The following is a 26340-nucleotide window of genomic DNA, read 5'->3' as shown; positions in this document are numbered from 1 at the left end:
TACTGCTATTCCTTAGAAGAAGCCAAAAGATGGACGTGGTGGTACCAGTTGTTCTGGAGGCTGAGGCAGGAAGATCTTGAATTCAAGGCCAGCCTGGCTAGCTTAGTGAGACTGTCTAAAAAAAAAATAAGAAAAGGAAAAGAGACAGAAAAGGGTGGGGGAAGCATGGTAGTGCACAACTTTAATCCCAATACTTAGAAGGCAGAAAAGGGTGGATCCTTGTGAATCTGAAGCCAGCCCGGTTTACACAGCAAGTTCCAAGCCAGCCAGGGATACACAGTAAGACCCTGTTCAAACCATCAAGGAAGAAACCAGAATAAAATACATTTTCACCTTAGTGGGAAACATACCATGTCATGTCAAACCTGGAGTTGACAATGACACCATGACACCAGAGGCCCCTGAGATACCTCTCTCCTCACTTTCACCTCTAAATAGGCTCCCTTCTCTGGTCCTGCCATGCACTCATGCGACACCCACTCTGCCAACACACTCTGGAGAGGGATAAAGAAGGCCCTGCTGAGAAACGCAGGAGACAGCAAGTTCTAGGGTCTTCTGAGCCAGGCCCACTCTCCTACTCTGCATGAGCAGAGACAAGAGTCGGCCACCTCCTAACTCACAGAGAACTTTACATATCGTTGAACGAGAGTCAAGGACAGGGGTCTCCCAGCAAACGGGGCCTCTGCAGCCTCAGGAGGGTCTGGGAATGGGTGCTCAGGATGCACACTGGGCTATGGGCTCAAAGCAGTTACCTCTAGAAGTGGAGGACTCGGAGGTTGGGAGCATCCTCTCCTCCGCCTCCCTCTCACGGATGTGTGTCCAGTGCACATCGGCCTGGATCGCCAAGGGATCCGCTGCGGTTAGGATCTGCTGCAGCCTGCTGCTCCCGGCTAGGGCGCCAGGTCCCCAGGAAGGAGGGCACAGGGAGGACAGAAGGGAAAAGTGAACAGGGACAGGAGGGAGGGACGAGACACCACAGGAAGGAAACAAAGAATTACAGTGTTTGCCAGGAGTAGTTTGAGTCAGAAAGAGGTAAAAATCGAGAATGCCTGTGCAGAAACCACACACAAGCGCGTGCGTGCACACACACACAGGGGCACACGCTCACACTTTCTCGTCATTTGGTTGATTTAGTCATTTTGAGCTTCACATCACTTCTGAGTTTAGTGAGGATCCACACACTCCACCTCCAAATGCAGAAGGAATTTTTCCTTTCCATCATAAAATGAATCTGAGGCCCACACTGCCCAGGGTGGGACAGGACAGATGACCCTCACCGTGTAGGACCATCACTGCAGGGCCCGGCTGAGGACGGTGCCACTCTGCCAGGAGTCAGCCAACTCACCGGCACAGACATGTGCTCTGCTGGGACTTTAGCTCTCACCCTCTGCAGTAAAGCAGATGCCGGAGAGGACACGCCCGTTGGCCAGAGACCACAAGGCTGTGTGCTGGCGCTGTGGCGGGGGTACTGACATGGAGCAGGCGGTCAGCATTTGAGGGTGGGGACGGCAGCTAGGGATGAAGCAGAGATCTGTCCTGTGAAGTCCTGAACTCCAGCATTCATGCAGGAGTGAGGCCAATACCCCCACGACTGTGGGGGAAGCCCCTCCTTTCTTACAAACTCCACTGGAAGCCCTTCTGGCCCCTCTGGGCACAGATCTGCCTCTCAGCTAACTCGCCAGGGCTCCCTCATACACTCTTACTGGCAGAGCCTGTGGAGTGTACATGCAGCCCCTGCCCCGCAGGACCTCTCATTAGTGCTTGGATCATGCCACACAGTAGGGTTAAGATAAAGGGACAGCCAGTAACTAAGGAGCATGGGGGTGGGCGCTGAGGAGGGGAGGGCAAGCTAGTTAGGCAGTAAGAGCAGGTGCCACTGAAGATACTGGGGCTTCTGCCAGAAGCCAGGTTCCATCTGGGAGTATATGCTCCCCCACCCCGACACCCCTAATTGGATACCGCCTGTCACTACCGGGACAGCTCCGTAACGAAGTCATGAAGGTGTGACATGGCGCAAGGCAGGAGCGGAGTCTACCGTGTGGACGTCACATTGGACAGGAGAGCGGCCCCGCAGACTCTACTGGTCTCTAGAGACTCAGCCTACTCCAATGACTGTCTGCCCAGATGGTGCTGGCAAGGGCTGGATCACGGCCAATTCACCAACAGCTCGGCTGTGTCAGGACCAGGGACGGTGAGACACAGAGAAGAAGGTTGGTCCTTTCTTTAGCTTCTAAGCAACAGGGAAGAGTTACGCCTTTTCTCTGAGCATGGTTCTGCCTTCTGCCAGCACACGTGGCCCTGTGTTGTGTGTGTGTGTGGTGGGAGTGGGGAGGCACCGGCAGCACGGAGATCCTGGGGTATGGCTGGGCAGCGAGGTTTTACTGAACAACGGGAACTCAGAGCAAAACCTCCAGGGATGCCGGTGGGGCTCCATTCCATAAACGCTGTTGCTGGGAATCTGTAGATTCATGCGCTATTCTGCATCAGCACAGGTGCCCAGCTGGGTATGCTCAAAGCCTCTGTGAGCAGCTTTCTAAAATGACCTTTCCGTGTGGGACCTGCTCTTGGAGGCACATTTTAGATGACTGCAAGGGAGCTGGGGTAGAGATGGGCAGGGGGCAAAGCGGGTACCTTCACGTGTACCCATTTCTTCTTCCTTTGAGAGATGCTGGAGCCACTGGCCTTGCAGGAGTTCTCTGTCCCAGGGGCAATACTCCCCTTCTACAGCAGGGGGAGCCAGACACCCACAGACAGCACCAAGAATCCCACAGGGGGACAAGTGGAGGAGGAAATGGAGGGAGGAAAGAGAACAGAGAGCAGAGTTATCTATCCTAGCTGCTTGCGAGAGTGTCCTGCCCCCGACCACACAGGCATCCAGGTGTGCTGCCCCAAAGAGGCAAGGTAAGCTGGGGACAAAGGAACATCCAAGGGCTGGGCTGAAGGAACTGTGAACTTCCCAGCCTGGGAAGTAAAGTCTTCACAAAAGAAAGGTGGGCCAACTTTCCCAGAGTGGTGTGGGGGCTAAAAGCTGTTAGGCAGTCATTGTCACATACAGATAACGGCATCTCAAGTGATTCAAACGGAGTGTCTTTCCCTGTGGCAGCTGTGAAGGGATGCACTCACTCTGATGAACGTTAGCATACGGAAGCTCTGGGCCGGCATGGTGAGGCAGACATGGCAGAAGAGAACAACCATGCTCTGGCTAGTCCAGTCCCTTTCCGGCACATTCCTCCTTCATGTCTCATGAAATTGAGTGGGTCTGCCTAGATTCCACTTTGGCCTTCAGAGAAGCCGGTGCAGGAGGATGAGAGATGATGCTCTTTAGGGGAGACGCCTGAGCATCACTAAGTGTACTGATCCTGAGCACACTGGGATGGCCCTGGGCAGGAAGCACATAGAATCCTAGGACAAGCAGGGCCAACTAGGAGGTGATGTTGCCACCGAGAGCTAACTCTCTGTGTCCGTGTTGTCAGGAATAACTCCTAAGCATGGCTGGAAGAACACGTGCTTGTCCCTCCCTTTGGCTCTGTGTCCCCAGGGAAGTGAGCATGGCTCTCCCTGGGGAGTCCACCAGTCCTGGCTCCTTCTTAGCCATCCACCAGGCCCTCTGCAGCCAGGGAAAGAGGACAGTCTCAGCACAGCCAAGTCCCTTATGTCTTTAGGTCACAGCCAGACAGGGGATGAACAGAAAAATCTCAAGTCCAATGCAAGAGGAGCTTGAGAAGCAACTGGAATGGCTGGAAACTCAAAACCTGAACACCCGCTTCAGGCCCCAAAGGTGACTGACTATGTGGCTGGGGAGGGTCTAGTGAGCACCTAAGACAGCAGCAGTCACCCAAGCACCTTGGGCGACTCCTCAGAGGAGCCAACTTTCTTTGTCTTACTCAAAGTTCTCCACATGGAACTGAAGGGGGATAAAAGAGATAAAAGATAAAATGAAAAATGAAAGCAATCTAATTTGGACACAGTCCTCAGATGAGCCCCTGCCTGCCTTCCACTTCCAACTAAAAATAGACAAGGGACATATTTCTCAGTTTGCCAGACATTGCATCCCACCCAAAGTCTGGAAAGGGTGAGGGCCAGAAAACCCCAGGTCCTGAGGGCGGCAGCCATGACACCTCTTACACTCACACCAGAAACACAGTCGAAGGGGTGGGAGGTGGGATGGGGTCTGGACTAGAGGAGATGTTCCTGACCTTCACTTGACTCCTCCTCTTCCTCTTCGTCATATTCTTCCTCCTCCTCCTCTTCCTCCTCCTCCTCTTCCTCCGGCTCGTAGTTCTTGGAGGCCTCCAGCTCCTCTTCACTCCTTCCCTTCAGAAGGGCATGAATCCTCACTGCCTCCTTCCAGGGAACCCCGCCCAGGTCAGAGGTAGGGAGCTGATCATCGTCATCCTCCTCTTCCTCCTCCTCCATCTCCGACTCGGAACTGCTGAGGGGAAGAAACCACACAGCCCAAGTGAAGGAATGACAGCACCGTGGAGAAGGAAGGTCCAAAGCCACTGTCACGGTAGCGGCTCCCAACAAGGCAAGGAAAGGAAGCAGGCCAGGCTGGTACCCTGCCCCAGCCAGGCAAGGGACAGCGAGGCAGGCACTAACAGGGCAGGACGACAGACACATATGTACAACACCTATGCAGACCCACCCAAGGGGAAACTTGGCCTGTGGGGCATAGCAGCTACTCAGGGCACACCAACAAAAAAGGGGAGAAGGTCCTTGCTTGCCATTGTTCGGCTGGAGAAACTCAACTAGACTACAGTGAAAGCCACAGGTAGGTGAAGATGGAGAAGAAGCCCCAAGAGGCTGAACTGGCAGGCAGAAGTCAGTGTGTGTGTGTTTGGGAGGTGGGGAGCTCTGTGTTCAAGGTGAAGTGCAGTAAAGGACCCAGCACAGGGAGAGTAGGGACCCTATAAAAGGCCCCGCCTCCTGGGGTCGCCCTCAGTCTTCTCATCTGTTCCCTTCACAGCACAAGGCCAGCTCAGCCCAGGATGAAAGCAGTCTAAGTTCACCAACTCCGCCAAGACAAAACTCCGTCCGACCTCTGCTCTCCTTTGGGCCCTGCCAAGGTAGACATGCAGAATGCAGTCGCATGTGGCTTTGCTGGAGAGGTTTCGATTTGTTTCCAAGTCAGGACACTTTGCCCTCTGTCAGAGGTAGGCATTGGACCACGCCGGAGGAAAAAAATCTGTTTTTAGTACAAAGCATAGGGCTGAGTTCTGGGCCCAAGCTCCACAAGCATGAGGAGTGGGGTGGCTGTCGAGTCTCAGCTTCCCGGGAAGGTGGCTTAGCTCCCCATAGCCCCTTCGTTCACGTGAGTCAAAGCACACATTGAAATGCAGGCGATGGCGCTTATTTCGAGAGCTTTGATGGGGAGGGGATCTAGGGTGACCTCTGGCCACATTTTTTATTACAGGGGAAAGAGGGGCTTTAGGTTGCCCTGTGACTAGATTAACCACATAGACTATCAAAAATTATTATGTACATAATGGAGTCCCAATAAAATCTCCAAGGTTCCAGGTCTGAGCGAACATGACATCACACATGGAAACCAGGACCTGAATGCTGGCCCCACTCCACAGGAGCAGGACAATGGGAGTTCTGAGTCTGGTAGTTTCCTGGACTCTCCCATGAGAAAGTCTTTCCATGGCGGAGCCTAAACCTCAGCATCTTTCCCCCACTAGCCATAAGCATGATAGCTTCCAGAAAGTTCTGTGTCCCTCTCAAGCAGCTGAGCTCCATGGTGCTTCTGGCAAACTGTCAGAAATGAGGATCCATCCCCTCTTGTCTGCGACTAACTTCTCAGAGGGACTCACTGACATCTCTGTTGCAGGCTGTGCACAACCCCTTCACTCTGCCTCTGTTCCACCAAGTTAGTCATTAATGACCCTTCCTCCCATTGCAACAGGGCCCAGCCATGAGCATGACAGCTTCCGGAAAGTTCTGCATCTCTCTCAAGTGGCTGGGCTTTATGGAGCTGTGGTGCTCAGCAGGTAGACCACGTGATGCCGGCCTAACAGTACATGGTGAAGGCCACGTGATGCCGGCCTAACAGGTACATGGTGAAGGCCACGTGATGCCGGCCTAACAGGTACATGGTGAAGGCCATGTGATGCCGGCCTAACAGGTACATGGTGAAGGCCACGTGATGCCGGCCTAACAGGTACATGGTGAAGGCCACGTGATGCCGGCCTAACAGGTACATGGTGAAGGCCAGGGGTCTTAGACAGACACCATTCTGACACTGCTTGTTCACCTCTACAACCAATCACTCATTCGTTCATGAATTCTTTTTTCTTTCTTGAGACAGGGCCCCATTATGTAGCCCAGGCTGGCCTGAATCCTCAGTCCTCTTGAGGGATGGAGTTAGAGGTGTGTACAGCCATATACTGCAGAAAGACTATTCTGAGACCTGCGACACCTCAGCCAATGGGCACACTCACTCAGCTAGTGTAGACTGGGTCTCCTTGCACCAATACTGTCTGAGTACTGGGGATGGCGCAGGCGACCCAGGAAAGCCCAGGCACATATATCAGAAGGTGTGTGTCGGGGGGGAGGGTTAGGTGATGTGTCAGAGATCTGGGAGGAGGTGGTTTAAAGTGTAAACATCTGGCCAGATGTGGCGGCGCCTGCCTGTAATGCCAGACCCTGGAAGGCAGAGATGAGGTTCACTGCATGTTCGAGGCTAGCCTGGTTTACACAAGTTCCAGGCTGGCAGGGCTATAGAGTAAGACCATGACTCAAACAAACAAACAAATGAACAAACCCCAAGAGAAGAGGAAACAGAAAGGATGGAAAGAGTGGCCCCCGAGTTCTGAGCATCTCCCACCATGTTTGTGTTTGCACCAGTTTCCCCTCCTGTTAATGACGTGTGCTATGAGTGCCGCTCACGGCCGCTCCATCTGAAGGACACGGGGACTTCTGCACTCATCTTAAACTTCCCGTCCCTCCACATGGCCCAGTGTGCCCAGTGGCTTGTCTGGCCAGGCCAGGAGAGACCTGAGTGTAGCCTGACCTCACCCATGTCGTGTTATTAGGATGGCTGTACTAGGCATGAATACATCTCTCTGTGATGATGACGATGACGCCCCACGATGGCTATTAGTGCCACTCCAGCTAGTTTTATGACAGCTAGGGGTTGTAAGAGCGTGACAACAGGAGCGGAAAGGTCAGCCCCCACTTTCCTCTACCAGCGGGAGGCATAAGCATTTGCCAGAGGCATCTCTATTTGCTCCTGCAAAGCAGTCTCCCTTGAAGGGAGGACAGAGAGAACCCACAGGAACCAGTAGAAGCTTCCTTCCTGCTACCTCTATCACAGAACCTTAGGGCCAGTGTGAGGGCTGCCCAGCTCTTACATCACATCAGAGTCAAGGCGTAAATCCAGGCCCTCATGCATGCCTGGCAAGCTACACCCTCAGCCTCAAGGCTCATTTTAGATCCTCCGGTTGACCCCAGCATCTGAACCTCAGGTCCTAGCCTATTGAGGCCAGAGAGTAGGAACCCACAGCAGTGTGTACTTCGTTAGACTACAGTAATGGACACATTTTAGGTGAGGAGGATCCATACAGTAGCAAAAATGCAACAAAAGCATCCAACTTTCTTCCTTCTAACGAAGGGATGCAGTCTCCTAAGAGCGATGGGGACCAGGACGACCAATCATCATCTTCTCGGCTGGGCCTGGAACGTGGGTGGGAGGCTGAAGTAGGAGAGTAACAGGTTCAAGCCCTGCCTGGGTTACAAAGTGAATTTAAATGGCCTAGGCACCTGAGTGAGACCCCACCTCAAAATAAGATTTAAAAAAAGAGGACTGGATGTATAATTCAGTAGAGTGTTTGCCTAGCATGCCTGGGCTGTGGGTTCGATCTCTGAAGCACAGGGCACTTCACTTGTCTGATTCCTTCATTTTCAGGCACCCCCCCCCATGTCCTGCCTTAGTCACGTGACCCATCCTTCTGCACAGCTTCTCTTACAGCTGAGCATGCCTAACTAAGACGTAAGGGAATCAGGAGTTCCAGCCGTGTGCCCAGTTAGGTCTTCAGTGCTTCCCCCGGAACCTGACAGTGATCCAGTACCAGCAGCTGACGGGGTGGTAATCCCAAGGATTTGGTCCAGACACACGGCTCTGAGATGGATACCATGGAGTTGGATGTCAAGCTCCCCAGGGTCCCCTCTCTCCCGCCTTTCTCTTTCATTTTTCTGGGCCTCATGTAGTGCAAGATGACCTCAAATTTTTTATGGAGCAAGGATGACCCTCAAGTTTTCCATCCTTCTGCCTCCACCGCACAAGTACCAGGAGCACAAAACCATATGCAGTGCTAGAGATTAAATTCAGGGCTCCGTGTATGTTAGGCAAGCACACCACCAACCGAACTACTTCCTCAGCTCCTTCCCATTGCGATAGGAAGGAAACAGAATCAAATGGCTTTGACTCTTAGGTTAAGCCGCTAGTCAGTGACTCCAGTCTGCTCTGCCACACCCCTGGGTCTCACTGACCCTGACAATATTCTGTTAACATGCAGGGGGCTTAAAAAGGCACACATTGTTCTCTACATTCAGCCCTGGAAATCGCACATGCGTGTCAGTCAGGGCTGGCATTCCTTGCTGCCTCTGTTGAAAAAGGGGCGGAGAGGGGCTCCTGTTTATTCATGGCCTGCTTTTCCTCTTGCTCCTCTGCTGGTGCCATCAACTTTGGGGAGTCCTCTGAAACTTTGTCCCATTTGCAGGAGTTACTTGTTTGCTCCAGGGGTGCACTGGCTGACTGATGTGGGATTCTCCTCTGTATGCTGTGAGTACTATTGGTTAATAAAGAAACTGTCTTGGTCTGTGATAGGGCAAAAGAATAAATGTAGGTGGGGAAAACTAAACTGAATGCCTGGAGAAAGAAGGCGGAGTCAGGAGAAGCCATGGAGCGGCCAGAGGAGAAAGACACAGGCTGCTAACTGGTAAAATATAAAGTAGTAGAAATGGGTTAATTTAATATGTAAGAGCTTGCTAGGAATATGCTATAGTGATTGGCCAAGCAGCAACTTAATTAATATTATTTCTGTGTGATTATTTTGGGGCTGAGCAGCTGGGAACAAATAAGCAGCCTCTTACAACAGCTGACTTCATTTTTTAAAAAAATTTTTTTTAGATTTATCAGTTTCTTATGTTTATGAGCATTCTGTATGTCTGTGCACCATATGCATGCCTGGTGACTTCAGAGATCAGAAGAGGACATCACATCTCCTGGAACTGGAATTACAGAAGGCTGTGAGCCACCATGTTGGTGCTAGGAATCGAACTTGAGTCCTCTGCAAGAGCAACAAGTGCTCTTAACCACTGAGTCATCTTTCCAGCATCTGAGTATTCTTTAGAATAGTGGAGAGCAGGCAGTAAGGACCCAGGGCCTGGACCTAGAAGTCTGAGTTGGAATTTCAGGTCCTGTCCTAGTTACCACCAGTTTCCTCCCCTACAAGAGGACAAAACACACGGCCCACATCTATTCCTAGGACTCTCATGAACACATACATGGTCAGGAGCACACAGAGGAAACTCCAAACACTTAAACATGCTAAGGACTGATTTAAACACGGTGTTCGAACCTATCCTAAACTTTCACACTGATTTGAGGAAGACACGAGTGGTATTACGTTATAGATGAGGAAACTGAGGGACTTGCCTGCTTCACAGCTGAGAAGACCCAAGATAGCAGCCCAATCAAACGGGTTCAGATTCCCTTGCTCATCAAGCGCTTTTGCTGTCAGCTGAATCCAGGGACCCAGTAGCCAGACAAACCATGGGCTCGGCACTCACCTGCTGGCCACATCCTCTTCGGTGCCCTTGTCTAATACGCTGCTGAGGTTATGCTCGGCCTGCGTCTCCTCAGGCACCTCCTCCAGCTCCTCTACCTGCCTCACAGATCGGCGGTAGTTCTCCAGCTCGATCCTCTCGGGAGTGCCCCTCAGCCTCTTGGCGATGCTGGGCTCCTCCAGGCCATTCATGCTGGAACCTGCGGGGAAAGCAAACACGCAAGCTCTGAGGAGGAAGGGCAGAGAGAAATGCCAGCAATGGATGACGGGAGCTGGTGCTGGAAGAGAGGGACTGTTGACCACTGGGACAGTCATAACTCATTTCTCAGGAAAAGATAACACAATCTTCCGGGAAGTCAGAACATAGGCAACTGAAAGCTGGAAGGGTTGTGGATTGATCTGAGGCAGGAAATGATGACGGTAGGCGTGGCAATGCTTCCCTAAGAAGGAGACACAGAGACCACACAGCCTCATCTGATACCACCTAACAGGTGATGGTAACTGGGTGTGTGTGTGGGGGGGGGGGGTTGTGCAGGGCCTTCAGGTGGGTCTCTCATCACCACAGACTAAGAGAGTCACAGAGAGGGTGTCGTCCTTCTGGTGGCTCACACCAAGATGGGCTGGCAGCACCCTGCTAAGGCGTCTTGCGGGCCTGCAGATTGCATAGCATCTGCCTTGTCTTGTCGTCATGCATCTGAGAAACACTCTGTAGATCAAACCACGCCACAGAGGTGGTGCTGAGCCCTCTGCATGGCTGCTTGGTGGAGAATGGAGTCAGGCTTGGCCGTGGGGGGCGGGTGCGCCCATTCCCCACGCTGGCACACAAGCACACTTTCCCTGTAAACAGCGATGAGGAGAGACTTAGAAATTGCACAGTGTTCTGTCCCTGTCATTCTTTCTCTTAGGGATCTGAGCGTCCGTCAATGACCTTTGCTCGTCTGTTAGAATGACGGGGGTCACTGGGAGGAATTTTTTGAATTCTACCATTCCTACAGCATATTTTGCTTTTGAACAATACAATATTTTTGAATATTTTGCTTTGGAAAATTTGCACCGTGTTTCTAAAACTTAAAACATTACCTACAAAGCCCCCATGTCTCTTTCGTCTCCTTCAAGCCACAGGGGGAGCTCTGTGTCCTCACCAGCACTGCTCCTCTCTGACACTCTTTAGCGTTCCGGTTCTGCTCACAGACCCCTCATGTACTCTGTAGTGTGTCTGCTGTGTCATGACACCACACAGGTACACTCAGGTAAACTCAGGTCTGGACCAAGACTGCACCAGTGCCTGGCAGGGTTGGAACACGGTCTAAGAGCGGAGTTGTGTGAGAATTCTGAATGCTTGTGAGAAAATGCCTGCTAGAGAACACAAGGGTCTTGAGACCTGTTTCTTCAGGACAAGGAATTGTGCTTAGAATGTGTTTTCATGCTCCTCCCAAGTGTGGCTGATAGGAGGGAGTTTACTCCCGATTATTCATTACAGCTGGCTATTGTTATTTGTTTATATGCTTCTATGGAAAAACATGTTTTTCTTGTCCTTGTGATTGCATGTATACAGCTTGAGCTCCTGAGAACTTCCTCATGCGGCTGGTGTTCTGAATAAAGTTGTCTATGGCACAAGACTTTAGTCTGCCTCATTGTTAGGCTCCGCCCTCCCAGGTCCCACCACTTCGAGAGTGGTGAACATGGCAGACAGATCTTAGGAAAACTACAGTCTTAAAGTCCTACCCTGGCCTGTGGACACGATGACACCTGCCTCCCAGGACTGGTATGAGTGTGACGGTGCCAACTCTGGATCCCCAGCCTATCGGTTACCTTCTTTTCCCACAAGGCAGAACTCAGCAAATACAAGTGAAGCCGCATACCCAATGTCCAGTAGTATTCACGCATCCCTGCGGTGCATACTCACACACAGGAGTTGACACCCATTTACTCTAGACCACAGATTCAGTCACCCAACACGGGAAGAAGCGGCAGCCCTGGGCTCATTGCACGCACACTTGTGCTTTAAGATACAAAGCGACAGAGAAGAGGTAGGCGCAGGCCAGCAAAGCAGGCAGAGCAGTTTTCACAGCCTCCTGATGACCCGAGTTCAACCCCAGGATACATGCAGAGGTGGAAGGAGAAGACCAATTCCACAAAGTTATCCTTTGACCTCGGTATGTGCACTGTGGCACAATCCTTACACCATACACACACAACAACAATAATAAATGAAGTTGGTTTTTGTTGTTTTTTTTTTTTTTTAAAAAAAAGACAGAGCCCAGGTGAGAGAGGGTTGGGAACAAGCCACAGGTTCTGACTAGGGCAGGTCCCTGGCTGCCACTGCATTCTAAGCACCAACAGATAACACTGGAGTTTTATATGTGATGCCACACCAACCCAACTTGGGAGACTGGTGTCTTCTCAGGCAGACCTGAAAGAGTTTAGCAATTCTGGTATCCTGACTAGTTGGACAGGAAATCCTCTGAGGGCTGGCACTTCTGCTGTGTACAGCTTTATGTTGTTGAGACATGGTCTCTAGCCCAGGCTGGCCTCAAATTCACTATAGCCAAAGATGATTCTCCTGCCTCTCAAGTGCTGGGATTAGATAGAGGCGTGTGCCACCATACCTGGCTCAATACTGGGAGAATGAAGGCAGGGCCTCATGCATGACAGGCAAGAACGGACCTACAGCCCCAGCCTGTCAGAGTTTTCAACCTTTGCCACAGCACGGGAGGGTTTCTATGAACACAGGCAGTGCAGGGTTCGTCAGCGCATCTGCTGCAAGCTCCAGGCTCTCCGACAGTAGCAGCTTCCAAGGTGATGCTCAGTCTGTTGATCCAGGCAAGAGTATGCGGATGGGATCTGACCGTGCATCCTGGGTTTACCTCTCCACATCCTCTCTCCCCCGGATGCATCTTTAAATACCCTGCTCCATGTTTCAACACCTAGTTCACAGCCTCGAAAGTACAAGCTACACACACAGCTAGATGAGCGCGTCTGGGAGCTAAGGGCACAGACTACAAGAGATGGGCAGGCAGCCAAACAAGTGGAACCTCCTCACTCTCCAAAGGAAAGCAGACTGTCCAGGCCTCAAAAAGGCACAGGCTCCCAGTCGCTGCTTCATCCGTCCTTCATCAATGCACACGAGCTCCACAGGACTCTCGGACCACACACAGTGGGAGTCTTTCTCAGCATGAGCCTGACAATTGCTCTTACACGGAAAACAGAGGAACAAACACGAAGCAAGCTGGCTTCCCCAAGTATTAGCTTCCCCAGAACTAACATTGAGCACCGCTAGTGTTTCTTCTAGATGGGAAGAGAAACTATCACTTTGGGGCAAACAACTGACGGTCATCAGTTCTAACCCCAGCAAGTTCAAGGTGGAATGAGCAGACGCCCATGTGGAAATACACCTCAGAAGCAAAGTTGGGTTCGCAGTGTGCTGGGAACTCTGTTAGAACCTTGGGAAAGATGGTGGATGAAAACCCTTCCCACTCTTACATAGACTTGTGGACAGCATGTCAGGCGTAAGTTATTAGGTATTACGACAGACGCATGATCGTGCCGCCATGAGAGACCTAAGGAAGCAGTGTCGTGTCCCAGGTATTCAGGGAAGGTCTGCCGAAGGACTGGATAGCCAAGCAGCTTTAGAAAACCCACGCGAGACTGGCATTACAATCCGTAAACCAGGTGTCTGAGGTCTGCAGACACGAGGTGCCTGGAGTCACACATCCTGGGTGAAATGAGAACTGAACTTCAGGAGGACAGTGACAACTCAAATGACCACCATGCTGTCCCTGGACTTGGAACACAAGGAGAAGACACTCGCAGAGTCTGAGTCCTCTCTCCCTTTCAAGGCTTCACTGTACTGTTCCCCTGTGGTTCTCTTTATATAAGACAATATCTTACAACAGAGAAGCTGGAGCCTGGTATGGCAGGCATCCCGCCCTCTACCTGGTGTTATTTCTCCTGAGATTCTCCAAACTGCAGACTGACGGATCATCAAGCATCAGAACTTGGCAGTCCAAGCCCCTAGCCTGAGACTCTAGGAGGAGGACGGCTAAACAACAGGAAGCGGCAGTTGGAGTCAGACCCACTCAGGCCATTTCCACTTGGGGGCGGCAGGAAGAATGCTCTGCTAACTTTAAGTATCTTGCTGAAGAGTTTGCAAAGATCAGGCTGAAGGCGTGACTGTGGTTTGCCATTATACTCCCAGTCCTCAGGAGGCTGAGGCAGGAGCAGGGAGACGACCTTGGGCAGCATAGCAAGACCCTGTCTCAAAAGCCAAGTCCTCAAACGAAAATGAAGGTGGAGCTCGGTGTTACAGCCCACGCCTTTAATCCCGGCACTTGGGAAGCAGAGACAAACAGAGCCCTGCAAGTTCGTGGTCAGCCTGGGCTACATTGTGAGACCCTGCTGCAAACCAAACAAAGCGAACAAACAAACTAAAATCAAAGTAGGCTGGAGGGAGGTAAAGGGTTGGGAATGCAGCACACCTGGAAGGCAGCTGGCTGAGCACTCATGAGGCCCCAGGGCTCAATCCCAAGCACCACAAAAACCAAGTGTGCTAGCAGATTAGAAATTCAAGGCAAGCCTGCACAGGGAGTTCAGGCTGACTTGGGCCAGAGACCCTGCCTCAAAATCAACCAACCAACCCATCCACACATCCAGCAACAATAAGATGGAGAGAGTAGTGCCACCTCTGCCCAGTGCCACTCAAGTTCTAGCTCACCGGGACGTTTGCTGACAAGGGATTACTTAGACAAGGAATCCCCAGTTCTAGGTCTCATGGAGGCTCAGTTTTCCCAAAGGGAAGACAACATTCTGAGTATGTTGGTAGGTACCCAACCCTCTCAGAATGCCAAAGTGGGATGCACAAGTCCACACACAGTGTAATGAAGCAAGGAGACGAGCATCCTTGGAGCTATCGGACAGACGGACGGTGAAGACAGATGCAAAAAAGAGCGGTGGAGGCCTTTGTGGTGACAGCGACACCATCACTACCCTAGCACGTCCCCTCCCATGAGCACAGATGAGTCCCTGGGAGAAGAAGCTGTGAGAGACAAGGAGTGAAAATTGCCAGCACCAGTGCAGTCTCAACCCTGGCACTGAAAATGCCTCCACGCTTGCTGGCCACTTAGGCCAAGGCAGTAGGATTGTGCGGGCCAGGAGTGCCAGTGTAACACACGGAGACTGTCTAAACAAGCAAACAAATGTAAGGCTGGCAGGAGTTGGTCTGAGAAGGTAAGGTATGGCTTGTCCTAGTCAGGAGAGCTTGACCACCTGCCCTCCACATCACATGCTTCTTAAGAGTGGCCACCATGCAGGGACTTTCCAGCTAAAAGTGTAACGAAAGACCTGGAACCAGTTCCAAGGCTGATTCGTCTCTAAGTCGGGACAGGCTGATCTCAGGTCACAAGGAGGCCAATTACAGCCTCATGCATACCAAAAGGAAAGAGCTCCCAGGATCTGGTTGCATCCTAAATAGGAAAAAGGTCCTGGGCCTGACCTGAGGCTCTGTTTTGGAACAGTCACCACCCGCAGGAGCTCCATACATCATCCCCAAAGCAGCCCTGCTAACAGGACAACCTACTCTCAGCTGACGTGAAGGAGCTGCCAGGATCCTCTATTTGTAGCTGTCTGATTCACAGAGTGCAAGGGATGCAGACAGGCTTCAGCGTGATGTTCCCAGGGCCTCAGTGGCACCTGCTCTCCTGCCCTGCCCTCTCCCTGGCCTTCCTGCAGTGCTGGGTGGGGGTTCTAAGCACCTGTGGGTACCATACAAGCCCTCTGGAAGCTTTCTCTTCCTCTGTCCTGAATTCATGTTTCCCCAGTTCCTTTTTCCCTCTAATAAAACTCCATTAACAACTACACCTATTTATGGGGTACAGTATGATCTCTCCATACATATAAACAAAGTATAATTTCCACCTTCTCAAACATTTTTCCTGTGTATTGGGGCCTTTTGGACCCCTTCTAGTTATTTTTGAATGAGGTAACGTGGCGACATCCTGGCTGTGGAACGCCTGGCCATCCCCTCTGGCCTCACGGGTACTGGGTTTGTCTATCTTACCTCTCTCCCCTTCTATCCTTTGGTAACTATTTTATGTTTGGATGACGTCACCTTTTTCTGCTGGGGAAGCCTGAGTGACATGGAGTTTGCTGAGAGGCAGGGACAAGGCACAAGGAATCCAGACAGGTCTCCTTTGGTGTCATCCTGCCCCATCTAAAGTAACGTGGCTGCTAGGATCCATTCACCCAACCACCAGCTCTATCCATCTTCACACTCCCTGCCCCCCACCAGCATCTAGTGCCATAGCCAGCAAATTGGGCCTCTGTGCCAGGGGAACCTGCATTCGGATGGAATATGCTGTCACACAGCTGTTAGGAGGGACTGATGACTCAGAATGTCAGGTGGAGCCACGGTAAGAAGTGGCTCTGTGCCTTGAAATGACCTGACCATCTTCAATACACTGGTCTGGACAGATTGGTTTGTCTGTGATACACCGGCCTGAAAAGATTGATCCATTTGTGATACACTGGCCTGAAGAGACTGGTCTGTCTGTGATACACTGGTCTGCTATGCCTCAATTCTCTTTTTTGGGTGCTAAAGATTGAACTCAGAGTCTGGCTAATAGAAAGCATTCCCCTGCCACGGAGACCCACCTCCAACACCCTCTGTTCCTTTTATCAAACGTTGCTTGGAGCTCTGGGCTAAGACTTCTCTTTCAGAACCATGGCTAACTGTTCCATGGCTCTCTGAATGTATCCACATGGTCTGAACTACAAGGTCTCTGGGGGAGATGTTAAGGGCAGGAACTCCAGCAGAAAAAGCTACCTGGCTGACAGCATGTTCTAGACTCTATCCAGAGTGACATTGGTTCAAAGGGACCAGAGACTGGAAGCCTGTCCTCACCATGCCGCCATCGCTGCAAGGCCTCAGTTTTACTTCCTCCCTGCTCTGGTCAGAAGGGATTCCATTTTCAGTCTTTCCCAGCTCCACTAGGAATTGTTCTGCATTTCCTCATGCTTCCTCATACACTGGGATTTACAGATCAAATCATCTGAAGTGTGGTCATTCTAGAAGAGAACCATGGTATGGTCTTACTTAGAATGCAGCCTGGCTGCCAGGCTCTGTCTTCTCTGAAACATAAACCTGCAGACAGAGCCATGGGTGGTGCCAGGGGCTTCTGATCCCAGCTGCAGGAGGAATCCCTTGAGCTCAGGCATTGGAGACAGTCTGGGTAATACAGGTGTGTGTGTGTGTGTGTGTGTGTGTGTGTGTGTGTGTGTGGTGTTTGGTTCATACAGGAAGAAACAAAGTCAAAACAAAAGATTCCCTATCAAAGCAAAACAATATAAAACCTATCAGCAACAAGCTGCAGCTAGGCTCCAGGGACCTGGGTTGGGCTGCTCACATAGAGAATCAACTTGGACATCAGTTCACCCCCTTTCTTGTTTTGAGCTAAAGTTGTCCATGCAGGAGTCCCGCTCAGCTATCTAAAAAAACAGAACGAACAGCAGCCCACTGGGAAGCATCGTGGCCGACAGTCCCAAAACAAAACATGGTCCCTCCCTGCCTCAGGACTACTTCACCATGCAGGTGGCCCATGTTCCTCGGTGTTGCCGGAGGAGAGGGCTGAAGGCCCCTGCAGCCTGCAGAGGCCTTCCCCAGGTAATTACGATGCGGGCAGCCTCCCTTTCCTCCTTTCGTCTGTAGTCATGTGTCACACCAGGTGCTTGATGAGCTCACACGGTTTTTTACTTTCCACAGCTACTTTCTGATCCTAAGAGGACACCAAGACAGCAAGCACCCAAGCTGCGTGTGGAACAGACACTTCCCAGGCACTGGCCCGGTAAAGTGACACTCCTGCGCACAGCTACCCTCCCAAGTGCAAGGGGTGTTTCTTGGGAGGCAGGTGAAGGGCTAAGCGTTTACGGAGTTACCTCCCACGTGAGGCAGGACAAGAGGCCATCTACAAACGCCACTGAACTGCCACCTTGTAAACCTCAAACCACTTCAAACTGCCACTCAAGCTGCCACTTCAAACCTTGTAAACAGGTTGAATGTCCCTTGTGTTGAGACCAGAAATGTCCCAGATATAGGGTTCTTTGTCTGTTTTTGGTTTACAGATAATGAACACCTGATGATAACAAAATTTATTTATGATTCATATTTACCTCATCAACACTGCTTAAGGATACTTTGTGTGATAGCATAAATAACTTCGTGTGTGACAGTTTCTTGGTAAGGGATTTTCCACTTGAGATGTTTATGCTTCGAAGGTTCTAGAATTTGGATCAATATCTGGGTCTCAGTGATGTGAAGACTAAGTGCTCAGCAAGAGTTTCAAAGCTAGCATCTTTCCTCTCATCCAGTACAGTAGGGATGCTTTGGGGAAGGTGAATCCACAGGAAGCAAGCACTCCATCACACACCTACAATCCCATCCAAAGATGGATTCTTTTTAAAGCTCCGGCTGCCTGGAACTAACTATGGATCAGGTTGGCCTCCAACTCAAAGAGATCTTCCTACCTCTGCTTCCCGAGTGATGTTATTAATGGAATATGCCATCATATTTAGCATGGAAGGCTGTTTTAACTACCCCTTTATACATGAAATATTCTTCACTTGGGGTAACTCTTTTTGTTTGCTTTGATTTTGCGAGAAAAACTCTTGTTATATATAGCCCAGGCTGACCTCAAATTCTCCATCTCCCTGCTAAGTGCTGGGATCACAGGCATGAGCCACCTCACTTGATGGAAAAGCTGTGGTTTTATTTTTATTTATTTCTCTTTTAGTTGAGATAAGGTCTTACTCTGTAGCCCTGGGTGTCCTGGAACTTGCTTTGTCGACCAAGATAACCTCAAAGTCACACAGAAATCTGCCTGCCTTCCTCACTGCTGGGATTGGAGATGTTTATCAGCACGCTGGGCATAAAACAAACAAAACGAAACAGAGACGTCGGTATCCCAGGCTGGCCTTACAATACGCAGCTGAGAATGACCTAAACACCCGGTCCTCCTGTCTCCACCTCCCAAGTGCTGCTTTAAAAAATCAACAGGTGTCTACCACCATGCCCGGTTTCTATTTGGTGATGGGGATGGAACTCAGGTTCTTTCCATGTTAGGCAAACACCACCAACTGAGCTACATCCCAGCCCCTTTGTCTGATGGGAAAACTGAGGTTTTTGTTTTGTTTTGTTTTGTTTTGTTTTTAAATGAGAACACTGAGAGAAGCAGATTTTCCGGGTCCAAGGAGCAACTCAGCTCTTCCGGAGCTATGTGATTATCGAAAGAGTTGAGAAATTCTGCGTTAGATACTAATGGCAGAGAGGCTGAGGGGAGGACCCCCAAAGAGAATAAATCAGCAGTGTACCCAGAAAAGCCACAGAGATGCCTCAGGCTGGAATGTGCCATCTCAAGAATGTTGAGGGCACCTCAGTTCCTGCTTTCTCCCCATCACTGGCTGCTGACAGGGAACTGAGGGGTTCTCTGTCTGCATGGTCTCATGGGACTTACGTCCTTATGAAATGTTGAGTAATCTCATTATTACAGCATCTGGCCCACGGGGAATCCTGGCACATATCACTATATCTGGGGAAGGCCAGGAGGCATCACTTAAAGCACAGAATCTACTTTCCTCCATCAATAACACTCAGCTTGAATATCGCGAAGCTCTCTTGAAAGTATGCTTTTTGTGTGTAGTGGCTCCCAGATAAATCTCAGCTCACCCACAGCCATTAGGTAGGTCAAACTACAAAAGGGCCACATGTTTGGAGTTGGTGTACGGGGTGGTCAAAACACCAGGAATTGCAAATGTTTTCTCTTAAATCTGATGTGAATGGCATCGAACTTAAAAAAACAAAAAGGTAACTGTCAAGCAGTGGGCTCTGCTGTTGTGTCTTTGCCTTCCAAACCAGTTAAACATGAGAGAGCAATTGAGATTTGCATAACCCCAGGGAGAGAAGGCCGGCTGGCTCATCACAGCAGGCTAAGATCAGTCCTTCCCTTCTGCTTACCAGGTCTGTCCCTGCCCAATTCTATGAGCGGCTCCCACCCGCTCTGTCAGAGGCTCTCCTCTCCATTATCCTCCCACTCATGGCCTGGGTAGGCCCCAAACTACAAGACCTGATGAGAAGGGGGAGGTGTTCTGGCCACGTCTGTTGCTCCTGGTGCCGAGGAGAACATGAGGCCAGATACTGATACTTCCACACAAGACCAGCGTACAAATTCTCATCCTAGGACTCAGCAGAGGAGTGTTTTACGATTAGTCTCACCATCAAGTCAACTACATTGTGGACTCAGTTTCCCCATCCTGACATAGGAACTTAAGAAGGCCTTTGAAGTAGTTCTCGCGGTGGCACACAGGCAACAGGAACCAATGCAAACACCATGGGAGAAGGGCAAGGCCACTAGATAGTACAGAGGGTACCAGGGGAAAAGGGGAGGCCAGGGAAAGAGGAGTCTGACAGATTTGTTAACGGCTCACACTTGGCGTGAAGGCCCTTTAATGAACACATTTTAGAGTTGCTGCCTTGGTCACAGTGGGTTAGTTCCAGGAGGTAATCTGCATGACTAGAAAGAAGCTAGACCAACAGCAACAGGAGGAGGTGGTGGAAGGACAGGCCTGTGACCAATGAGAAAGGGAGTCTGGGCCCATGGGCTTTTCCCAAGATGCCAGGTGTTTTCTGTGGTGTCCATTAGGCAAGTCTTCCACCACTGAGTCACACCGCAGCCAGGGCACTTCTGACATCGCCAGTCCACGTCAAAGGCTAGTTCTGCCATAGTGCACATATTGCTAGCTATATAGCCCCAGATTAGATTTGGTTTTGGCTCATGAAACTGATTTATAAGATCTTGGGATTAACAGATAAGTCAATGAAAGACTCTGAAAGAGGCATTGGCCTCTCTTATCCCTTTTGTTCCCCTTTAAAGACACAAGATCTCATACACAGCACTCTCGAGCCAGGTTTAATTTTGGGAAGGAACGAAAACCTCCGCTAGCAACACCCATGACGTCCACCCGACACTCACGTGCTATGCTTCTGTTTTCATTGATTAGAAGGGCACTGGGGTCGGCCTAGGAAAGAACTGTTAGGGTCCAGACAAGCAAACAGACTCGGAAAACTCAAGCCAAGGGACCAAGAGTGCACTGTTCCAGGCTGTGGAAGACCCTGTCCTGTGAACGCTACTAAGGAGAGGAGCTGGGCACCGCAGTTGTACCACACTCATGCACTGATTCTAAGGAGGAACCCTCGGCTCCGGCAAATGGGCCATGAGGTGGCCCCAGGCTTCAGGCATGAGAGCTGTGTATCGGGCTAGTACAGACCCAGAGAGGTCTCAGTACTGTGAATCACCCTGGCTCGGCTAGAATGGTGGGTACTGTAAAAGGCTCTTCCTGGGTCGGACATAGATAGATCTAGTTTGATGTAAACCCTATTAGGAATTGTTTACACCCCTGGCATCATGGAATCGGCTGGTGACTTCACATGCTATCCATGCAGGCTGAAGGAAAAGCAAGGCCGGATTTTGGCGAACACTTGCCCATATTTAACTATCTCCAACAGAGCTGGTATCCAGAACAGCTCAACATCCCTGGCCCACCGTGGTTGTAGACTAAAAACCCCTTCTCTGACGTGTCTCTTTCTGCTGCCAATCTTGCCTGGCCCCACAGGGAGCCTAGACCCCAGAGGGAACACCTGAGCTAGCCAGTAGAACCACTCCGAATCTGGCCTTCCATTCCAACTGTCCTGCCACTTTCTGGAATCTCTACTGAAGATGATCATACTTGAATCCCTGAGATGCTTCTAGACAACCAAGATTAATTTGATTTAGCCCATCTTTTTTGTTTTGCTTTTTTCAAGAGTCTTATTCAGACAGAGAGAGGAGCAGGAGGCTTCCCTCCCCACTTTCCCCACAGAGGGGAAACGAGGCGCAGGAAGGTCACGGCTGAAGATCGAATGGACAACGTACACAACAGGGGCAGTCAGCAGCTCAAACGAAGCCACTGTCTTCAGACCTAAGTTTGTTCTACTTGGGTAATTGTAGCCCTCTGAGGGAGTGGTCACCACAGGGGATGAACACATTCTGTAGGGGCAGGGGTAACCCATTGGGGTTCAGGTTCAGTTCTGGTTTCTAACTAAAGTGTGGCTATCTGTGTCTTTTAGCACACAGCATCAGTGTGGGGGCTCTGTGCGAGTGAGCATGCGCATACTGGAAGACATGATCATAGTTTACATAGGAGCGGGCAGTAAAACCCAGAGGGTCTGCTGTGGATGGTGACAGTCTATGTCTACCTTCCTTATCCCCACCCCCTCTTGTCCTTGACTTTCTACAAGGTGTGCACTATCAATGATGTCCTCACAGCCTGACTTCTTCCTCAGGGGTCACCTGGTAAACATCTACAGACATTGCTCATTCCAGTTTAGGCAGGAGGATGCCACTGGCTCCTAATGGGAGAAGTCAGAGAGACTGCAGTGTACAAGATAGGCCCCCCCAAAACGATCCAGTCTGAAATGCCCACAGTGCTGAGCTGGAGGAACCCTGGCTTAGAAGCACTATCAAATGACCTCTAAGCTCATCAGAAACAGGTCACCCAGTCATCTAGTTTAGAGCATGGCTCGACTGGGGTGTGCAGCAGGAACAGAAATGAGCTCAGAGACCCTCCTCAACAGTGCTGATCCAAGTCCTCCAACCAATGGAAAGACAAGATACAAAGGAGCAGTTAGCTGAGGCCTGCCGTGCTTAAGAAAGAGCCCTTGGTTTGTGCCTAGAAAGAGGCAACCAGAGACGTCAGAGATCAAGGCATACATCAGACCAACGCGGCACACCGAGACCATGGCCCAAGCACTTATAAAAGCTATCCGGACCTCTCATCACCCTACCTCACCTCCTAAGGTGACTGCCCATCTCCCGTAGGGCTACTCAAACACTCGTACCCTCTGTCTAGGTCTGACTTGCGTGGGAACCCAAGGAGGAATTCCCTAGCCTGAAAGATGGATCTAGTCAACTGCTCTTCTTTGTCCACTGTCTCTCGGGGTGCCACGGGCCTGGTGATGAAGGAAAGAGTCCCCATGTCATAACAGGCCCTCTTGCCACACCCGGGAGGGACTGTGGACACCCTGTGGAAAAACCCAGCTTCCTCTTTGCATCCTGTTATTCTTTCTTCCATCTCCCAAGTACACTCTGCCTAGGAGCTCCGAGGCTCTGTGTCGTGGCATGCCTTTCTAAGGGGAGGGCAAGGCCATGTCTGTGCATGCTCAGGAGACTTCCTGAAAACATCCTATGCCTGGCCAAATTTCGCCCAACAGGGTAAAACCAACCAAAGTTGCTCACAAGGATAACATGTGGACACCCAGCCAAACATTTAGCAGACGGTTACGCTAAGTGCTCTGAAACCAAACTGGTTCAAGCCTAAAGAGACTAATTTCCAGAGGCTCGGGTGTGATTCTCTGGTAGAGTGTGTCCTGAGCAAGCAGGAGACCCCAAGGGCAATGCCCAGCACCTAACAAAGGAAGAATTCTCCTGTCTTTTCTCTTGCCACAGGTGATTTGTCACAAACTGTCAGTATAGAAACACATCTCTCCTTCCCCATGCTCAGAGCCCAGAGCCAGGGAGAGCATCTTCTCATGGGGACTGTGAATGGCAGTTGGAAAGCACTGCTGGGATGTTTTACAAAGGGATGACAGAGAGCTGGCTCAGCAGCACATGGGTACCACTTGCCCGGCATGGCTGAAGTTTTAGGTTCTATCCTCAGCACTGAAAAAGGAAAATGAGAGGTAGAGAACCAGAAAAGTGAAGCCAACGGGTCTCTAAGCCTGCTGGCAGGATGGGCACCCCTGGGGTGCACACTGTTCCAGTACCGGGAGCTCTACAGCCTTTGGCTGGAGTACTGGGGACATGACTCCGCTTCACACTCAGCTCCCAGGTAATGCAATCAGCTCTGAATGTTCCCTTCCTGTCTGACGATCCTCTTATATATCAGTGATGAAACCCTTTGTCCTTTTGTCTTCTGAGCTCCCCACTGGCAAGTTCCCAACACTGGGAATCATTGCTTAAAAAAGGGGAGGGGGACCCTGTTTATTTCCTGTAATAAAGAGATACATCCTTGCTGACTTATGGGGGCACCCACACCTTCACAGAAATCCCAGTGCAAGGCTCCTGCTGTACAGAAGAGCTCTTCTTTCCTGTGCCTTGAGTGTGAGATGACAGAGTAGGGACAAAGGGAAGCTGCGCACACAAGGGCCACACAGGCACATCCTGATCACAGCTCCTCGGCTACATGGCCTCGTTTCTGCACCCGGTTCTAACACAGACCAGAGTAGGGCTTAGTGAGCATATATAAAATACCCAGACAGCGTCCGGTATACAAAATACCTGGACAGAGTCCGGTACATAGGATACCCGGACGGACGGCATCCGATGCATAGAATACCTGGACGGCGTCCCGTGCATAGAACGTCCGGTATATAGAACACCCAGACGGCGTCCGGTGTATAGAACACCCAGATGGCGTCCGGTGTATAGAATACTCAGACGGCGTCCGGTGTACAGCAAGTGCTCCTCATGGGCACTGCTGCCATCACTACCTTTATGGGCATTCCAACTCCTCTACTTGGTCTTCCTTTTCCTTTTAGAGATAGGGTTTTGCTATACAGTTGGTGTGGCGCTGACTATGTAGCACAGGCTAGTCTCAAAATCATATCAATCGTCTCATGTCAGCCTCCTGAATGCTAGATTAAAGCTACCAGATCTGATTTAGGGATCATTTTCTTTTCCATCTTATTATCTTATTTTAATTTTTGATAGACGGGACCTAGGGCTTCTACCCCTAAACAACCACTCTGTCATCCAGCTGTATAGCTAGCCTCCGACTCTGCTTTCTGTGACCTGGAGTGATGGGTACATTGAACAGCGTCAGTCACGGAGGGAGACTACAGGGGTCAGAACACCTCCAATTTTCTACAGTGCTTCTGAGGACTGTCTCTCATCGGGAAAGGCTGCAAAGACAGGCAGTTCTTTGCCAGGAGCTGCGGAACCCAACCCCAAAGACTGCTCCTGGCTCTCAGCAATGTACAAACGGGAAGATTTTGGCTTGGGCTTTGCGCACTCTGTGTTAGTCAGTCCCCTCACCCCACACCAGTACAGCCAATTCTCGGAGGTTCCACAGACTCACGCCAGGACTGCCTGGAACCACCTTCCTGTGTCACAGCATCACTGCGTGCCTGCCAGGGTCAACTCCCCAGGAAGACGAACCCAGAGGAAGGAAGCTGGCGGCTTGGTCATGTTCATCAGACTCAACTCTAGGGGAGAGCATTGGCCCTTTACACAGAACCTACCAACCTGGTCTGGGGGGGCGGGGTGGAACAGTGGAAGAGGAACCACACAGCTGCCCTCTCTAACCTGTTTCTCTAGATTTTGGCAGTTCTAGAAAAGGGTGAAACAAGCACGCACAGCTGTTATAATCTCCTTTAAGGGGTGCCCAATGTCGCTTCCTGGAGATGAGCTCCCTTCCCCAGGGTTCCAGTCAGTCTAAATCACAGCTCTCAGTTTTCAAGTTTCAATGTGAGCAGAGGCCGAACGCCAAGGGGACAGATTCTCCTCCTAGAACTTTCTCTGAATACCTGCCATGTGTTTGCTGAGGAAAAGCAAGACCCACCGAGTCTCAACACTGTAATTGTTTCTACATGAAGGAGCACCTGTTGCCAAGATCACCTTTCTCAAGGAACAAGTCTTGGAAGAGGTATGCTAACGTTGAGTGTCAAATCTAGCAGCCAGTCCGCCTTAGAGTCTCAGGAAGGTACGTGACACGGGGTACAAAGACGGTGGGTTCTGATGACAGGGACAGCTGAACATAAAGTAACTACTAAGGACACACAATCACAGGTGACAACATACAAGGAATCAGGGTACACTTCCTATGCGGTAATTGTGATGAAGAGGGGCCGTTCCTGGTGTCTCACAGAGTCACAAAAGGAGGAAGGTAGCCACTTACATGTCACTGTGGGCGACTTAACACAATTAGAGTACAATGACAAAGAACTAATTACAGGGGGGCTGGAGAGATGATGGCTCAGAGGTTAAGAGCATTGCCCGCTCTTCCAAAGGTCCTGAGTTCAATTCCCAGCAACCACATGGTGGCTCACAACCATCTGTAATGGGGTCTGGTGCCCTCTTCTGGCCTGCAGGCGCACACACACAGACAGAATATTTTATACATAATAAATAAATAAATATTTTAAAAAAAAGAACTAATTACAGAAAAGAGGTAAAGCAAAGAAACCAGAAGAGGCCAACAGAAGTCCCGATTCCACCCCTACAGACCCTACAGGCGATTATCCCCGCATGCCCCAGAGTCTGGAGCAGTCAGACCCGCAGCCCTGCATTCCTTTAAGTTTCCCTGAACCTCCCCTACCAACTGAGAAGGGTGTAGACATTCACTGCTGGAAGAACATTCTGCCTATAGTTTGAGCATTCCGTTGGGAGGAAAAAAAACGAAGGCAGGGCTGAGTGAGCTCAGTCAGCTTGACTTAAAGCTTCAATGTCGACAGCAATTTAATCGCTTGCCA

At 50.7% G+C, this 26340-nt stretch overlaps 1 protein-coding gene across 12 annotated transcripts in view; it reads right to left on the bottom strand.

Annotated features, from left to right (window-relative positions):
* Mical3 (microtubule associated monooxygenase, calponin and LIM domain containing 3) overlaps positions 1-26340 on the bottom strand; it is a 182780-nt gene that overhangs the window by 38013 nt on the left and 118427 nt on the right. For 7 of the 12 annotated variants that reach the window (XM_087904290.1, XM_087904294.1, XM_087904292.1 and 4 more), the window contains 4 exons: positions 9793-9988; positions 4197-4432; positions 2632-2721; positions 753-890 (listed from right to left, as the gene is read on the bottom strand). In XM_087904290.1, the coding sequence (XP_087760416.1) occupies positions 753-890; positions 2632-2721; positions 4197-4432; positions 9793-9988 (660 nt within the window). Of the gene's footprint in view, positions 1-752; positions 891-2631; positions 2722-4196; positions 4433-9792; positions 9989-11694; positions 11720-26340 lie in introns of all 12 variants that reach the window. The other 5 variants (XM_087904295.1, XM_087904296.1, XM_087904301.1 and 2 more) reach the window with 4 other exon arrangements.

The sequence above is a fragment of the Myodes glareolus genome, chromosome 3, assembly GCF_982192425.1.
Source record: "Myodes glareolus chromosome 3, mMyoGla1.1, whole genome shotgun sequence".
Classification (NCBI taxonomy): Eukaryota; Metazoa; Chordata; class Mammalia; order Rodentia; family Cricetidae; genus Myodes; species Myodes glareolus.
This window is presented reverse-complemented; position numbering and strand designations above follow the sequence as displayed.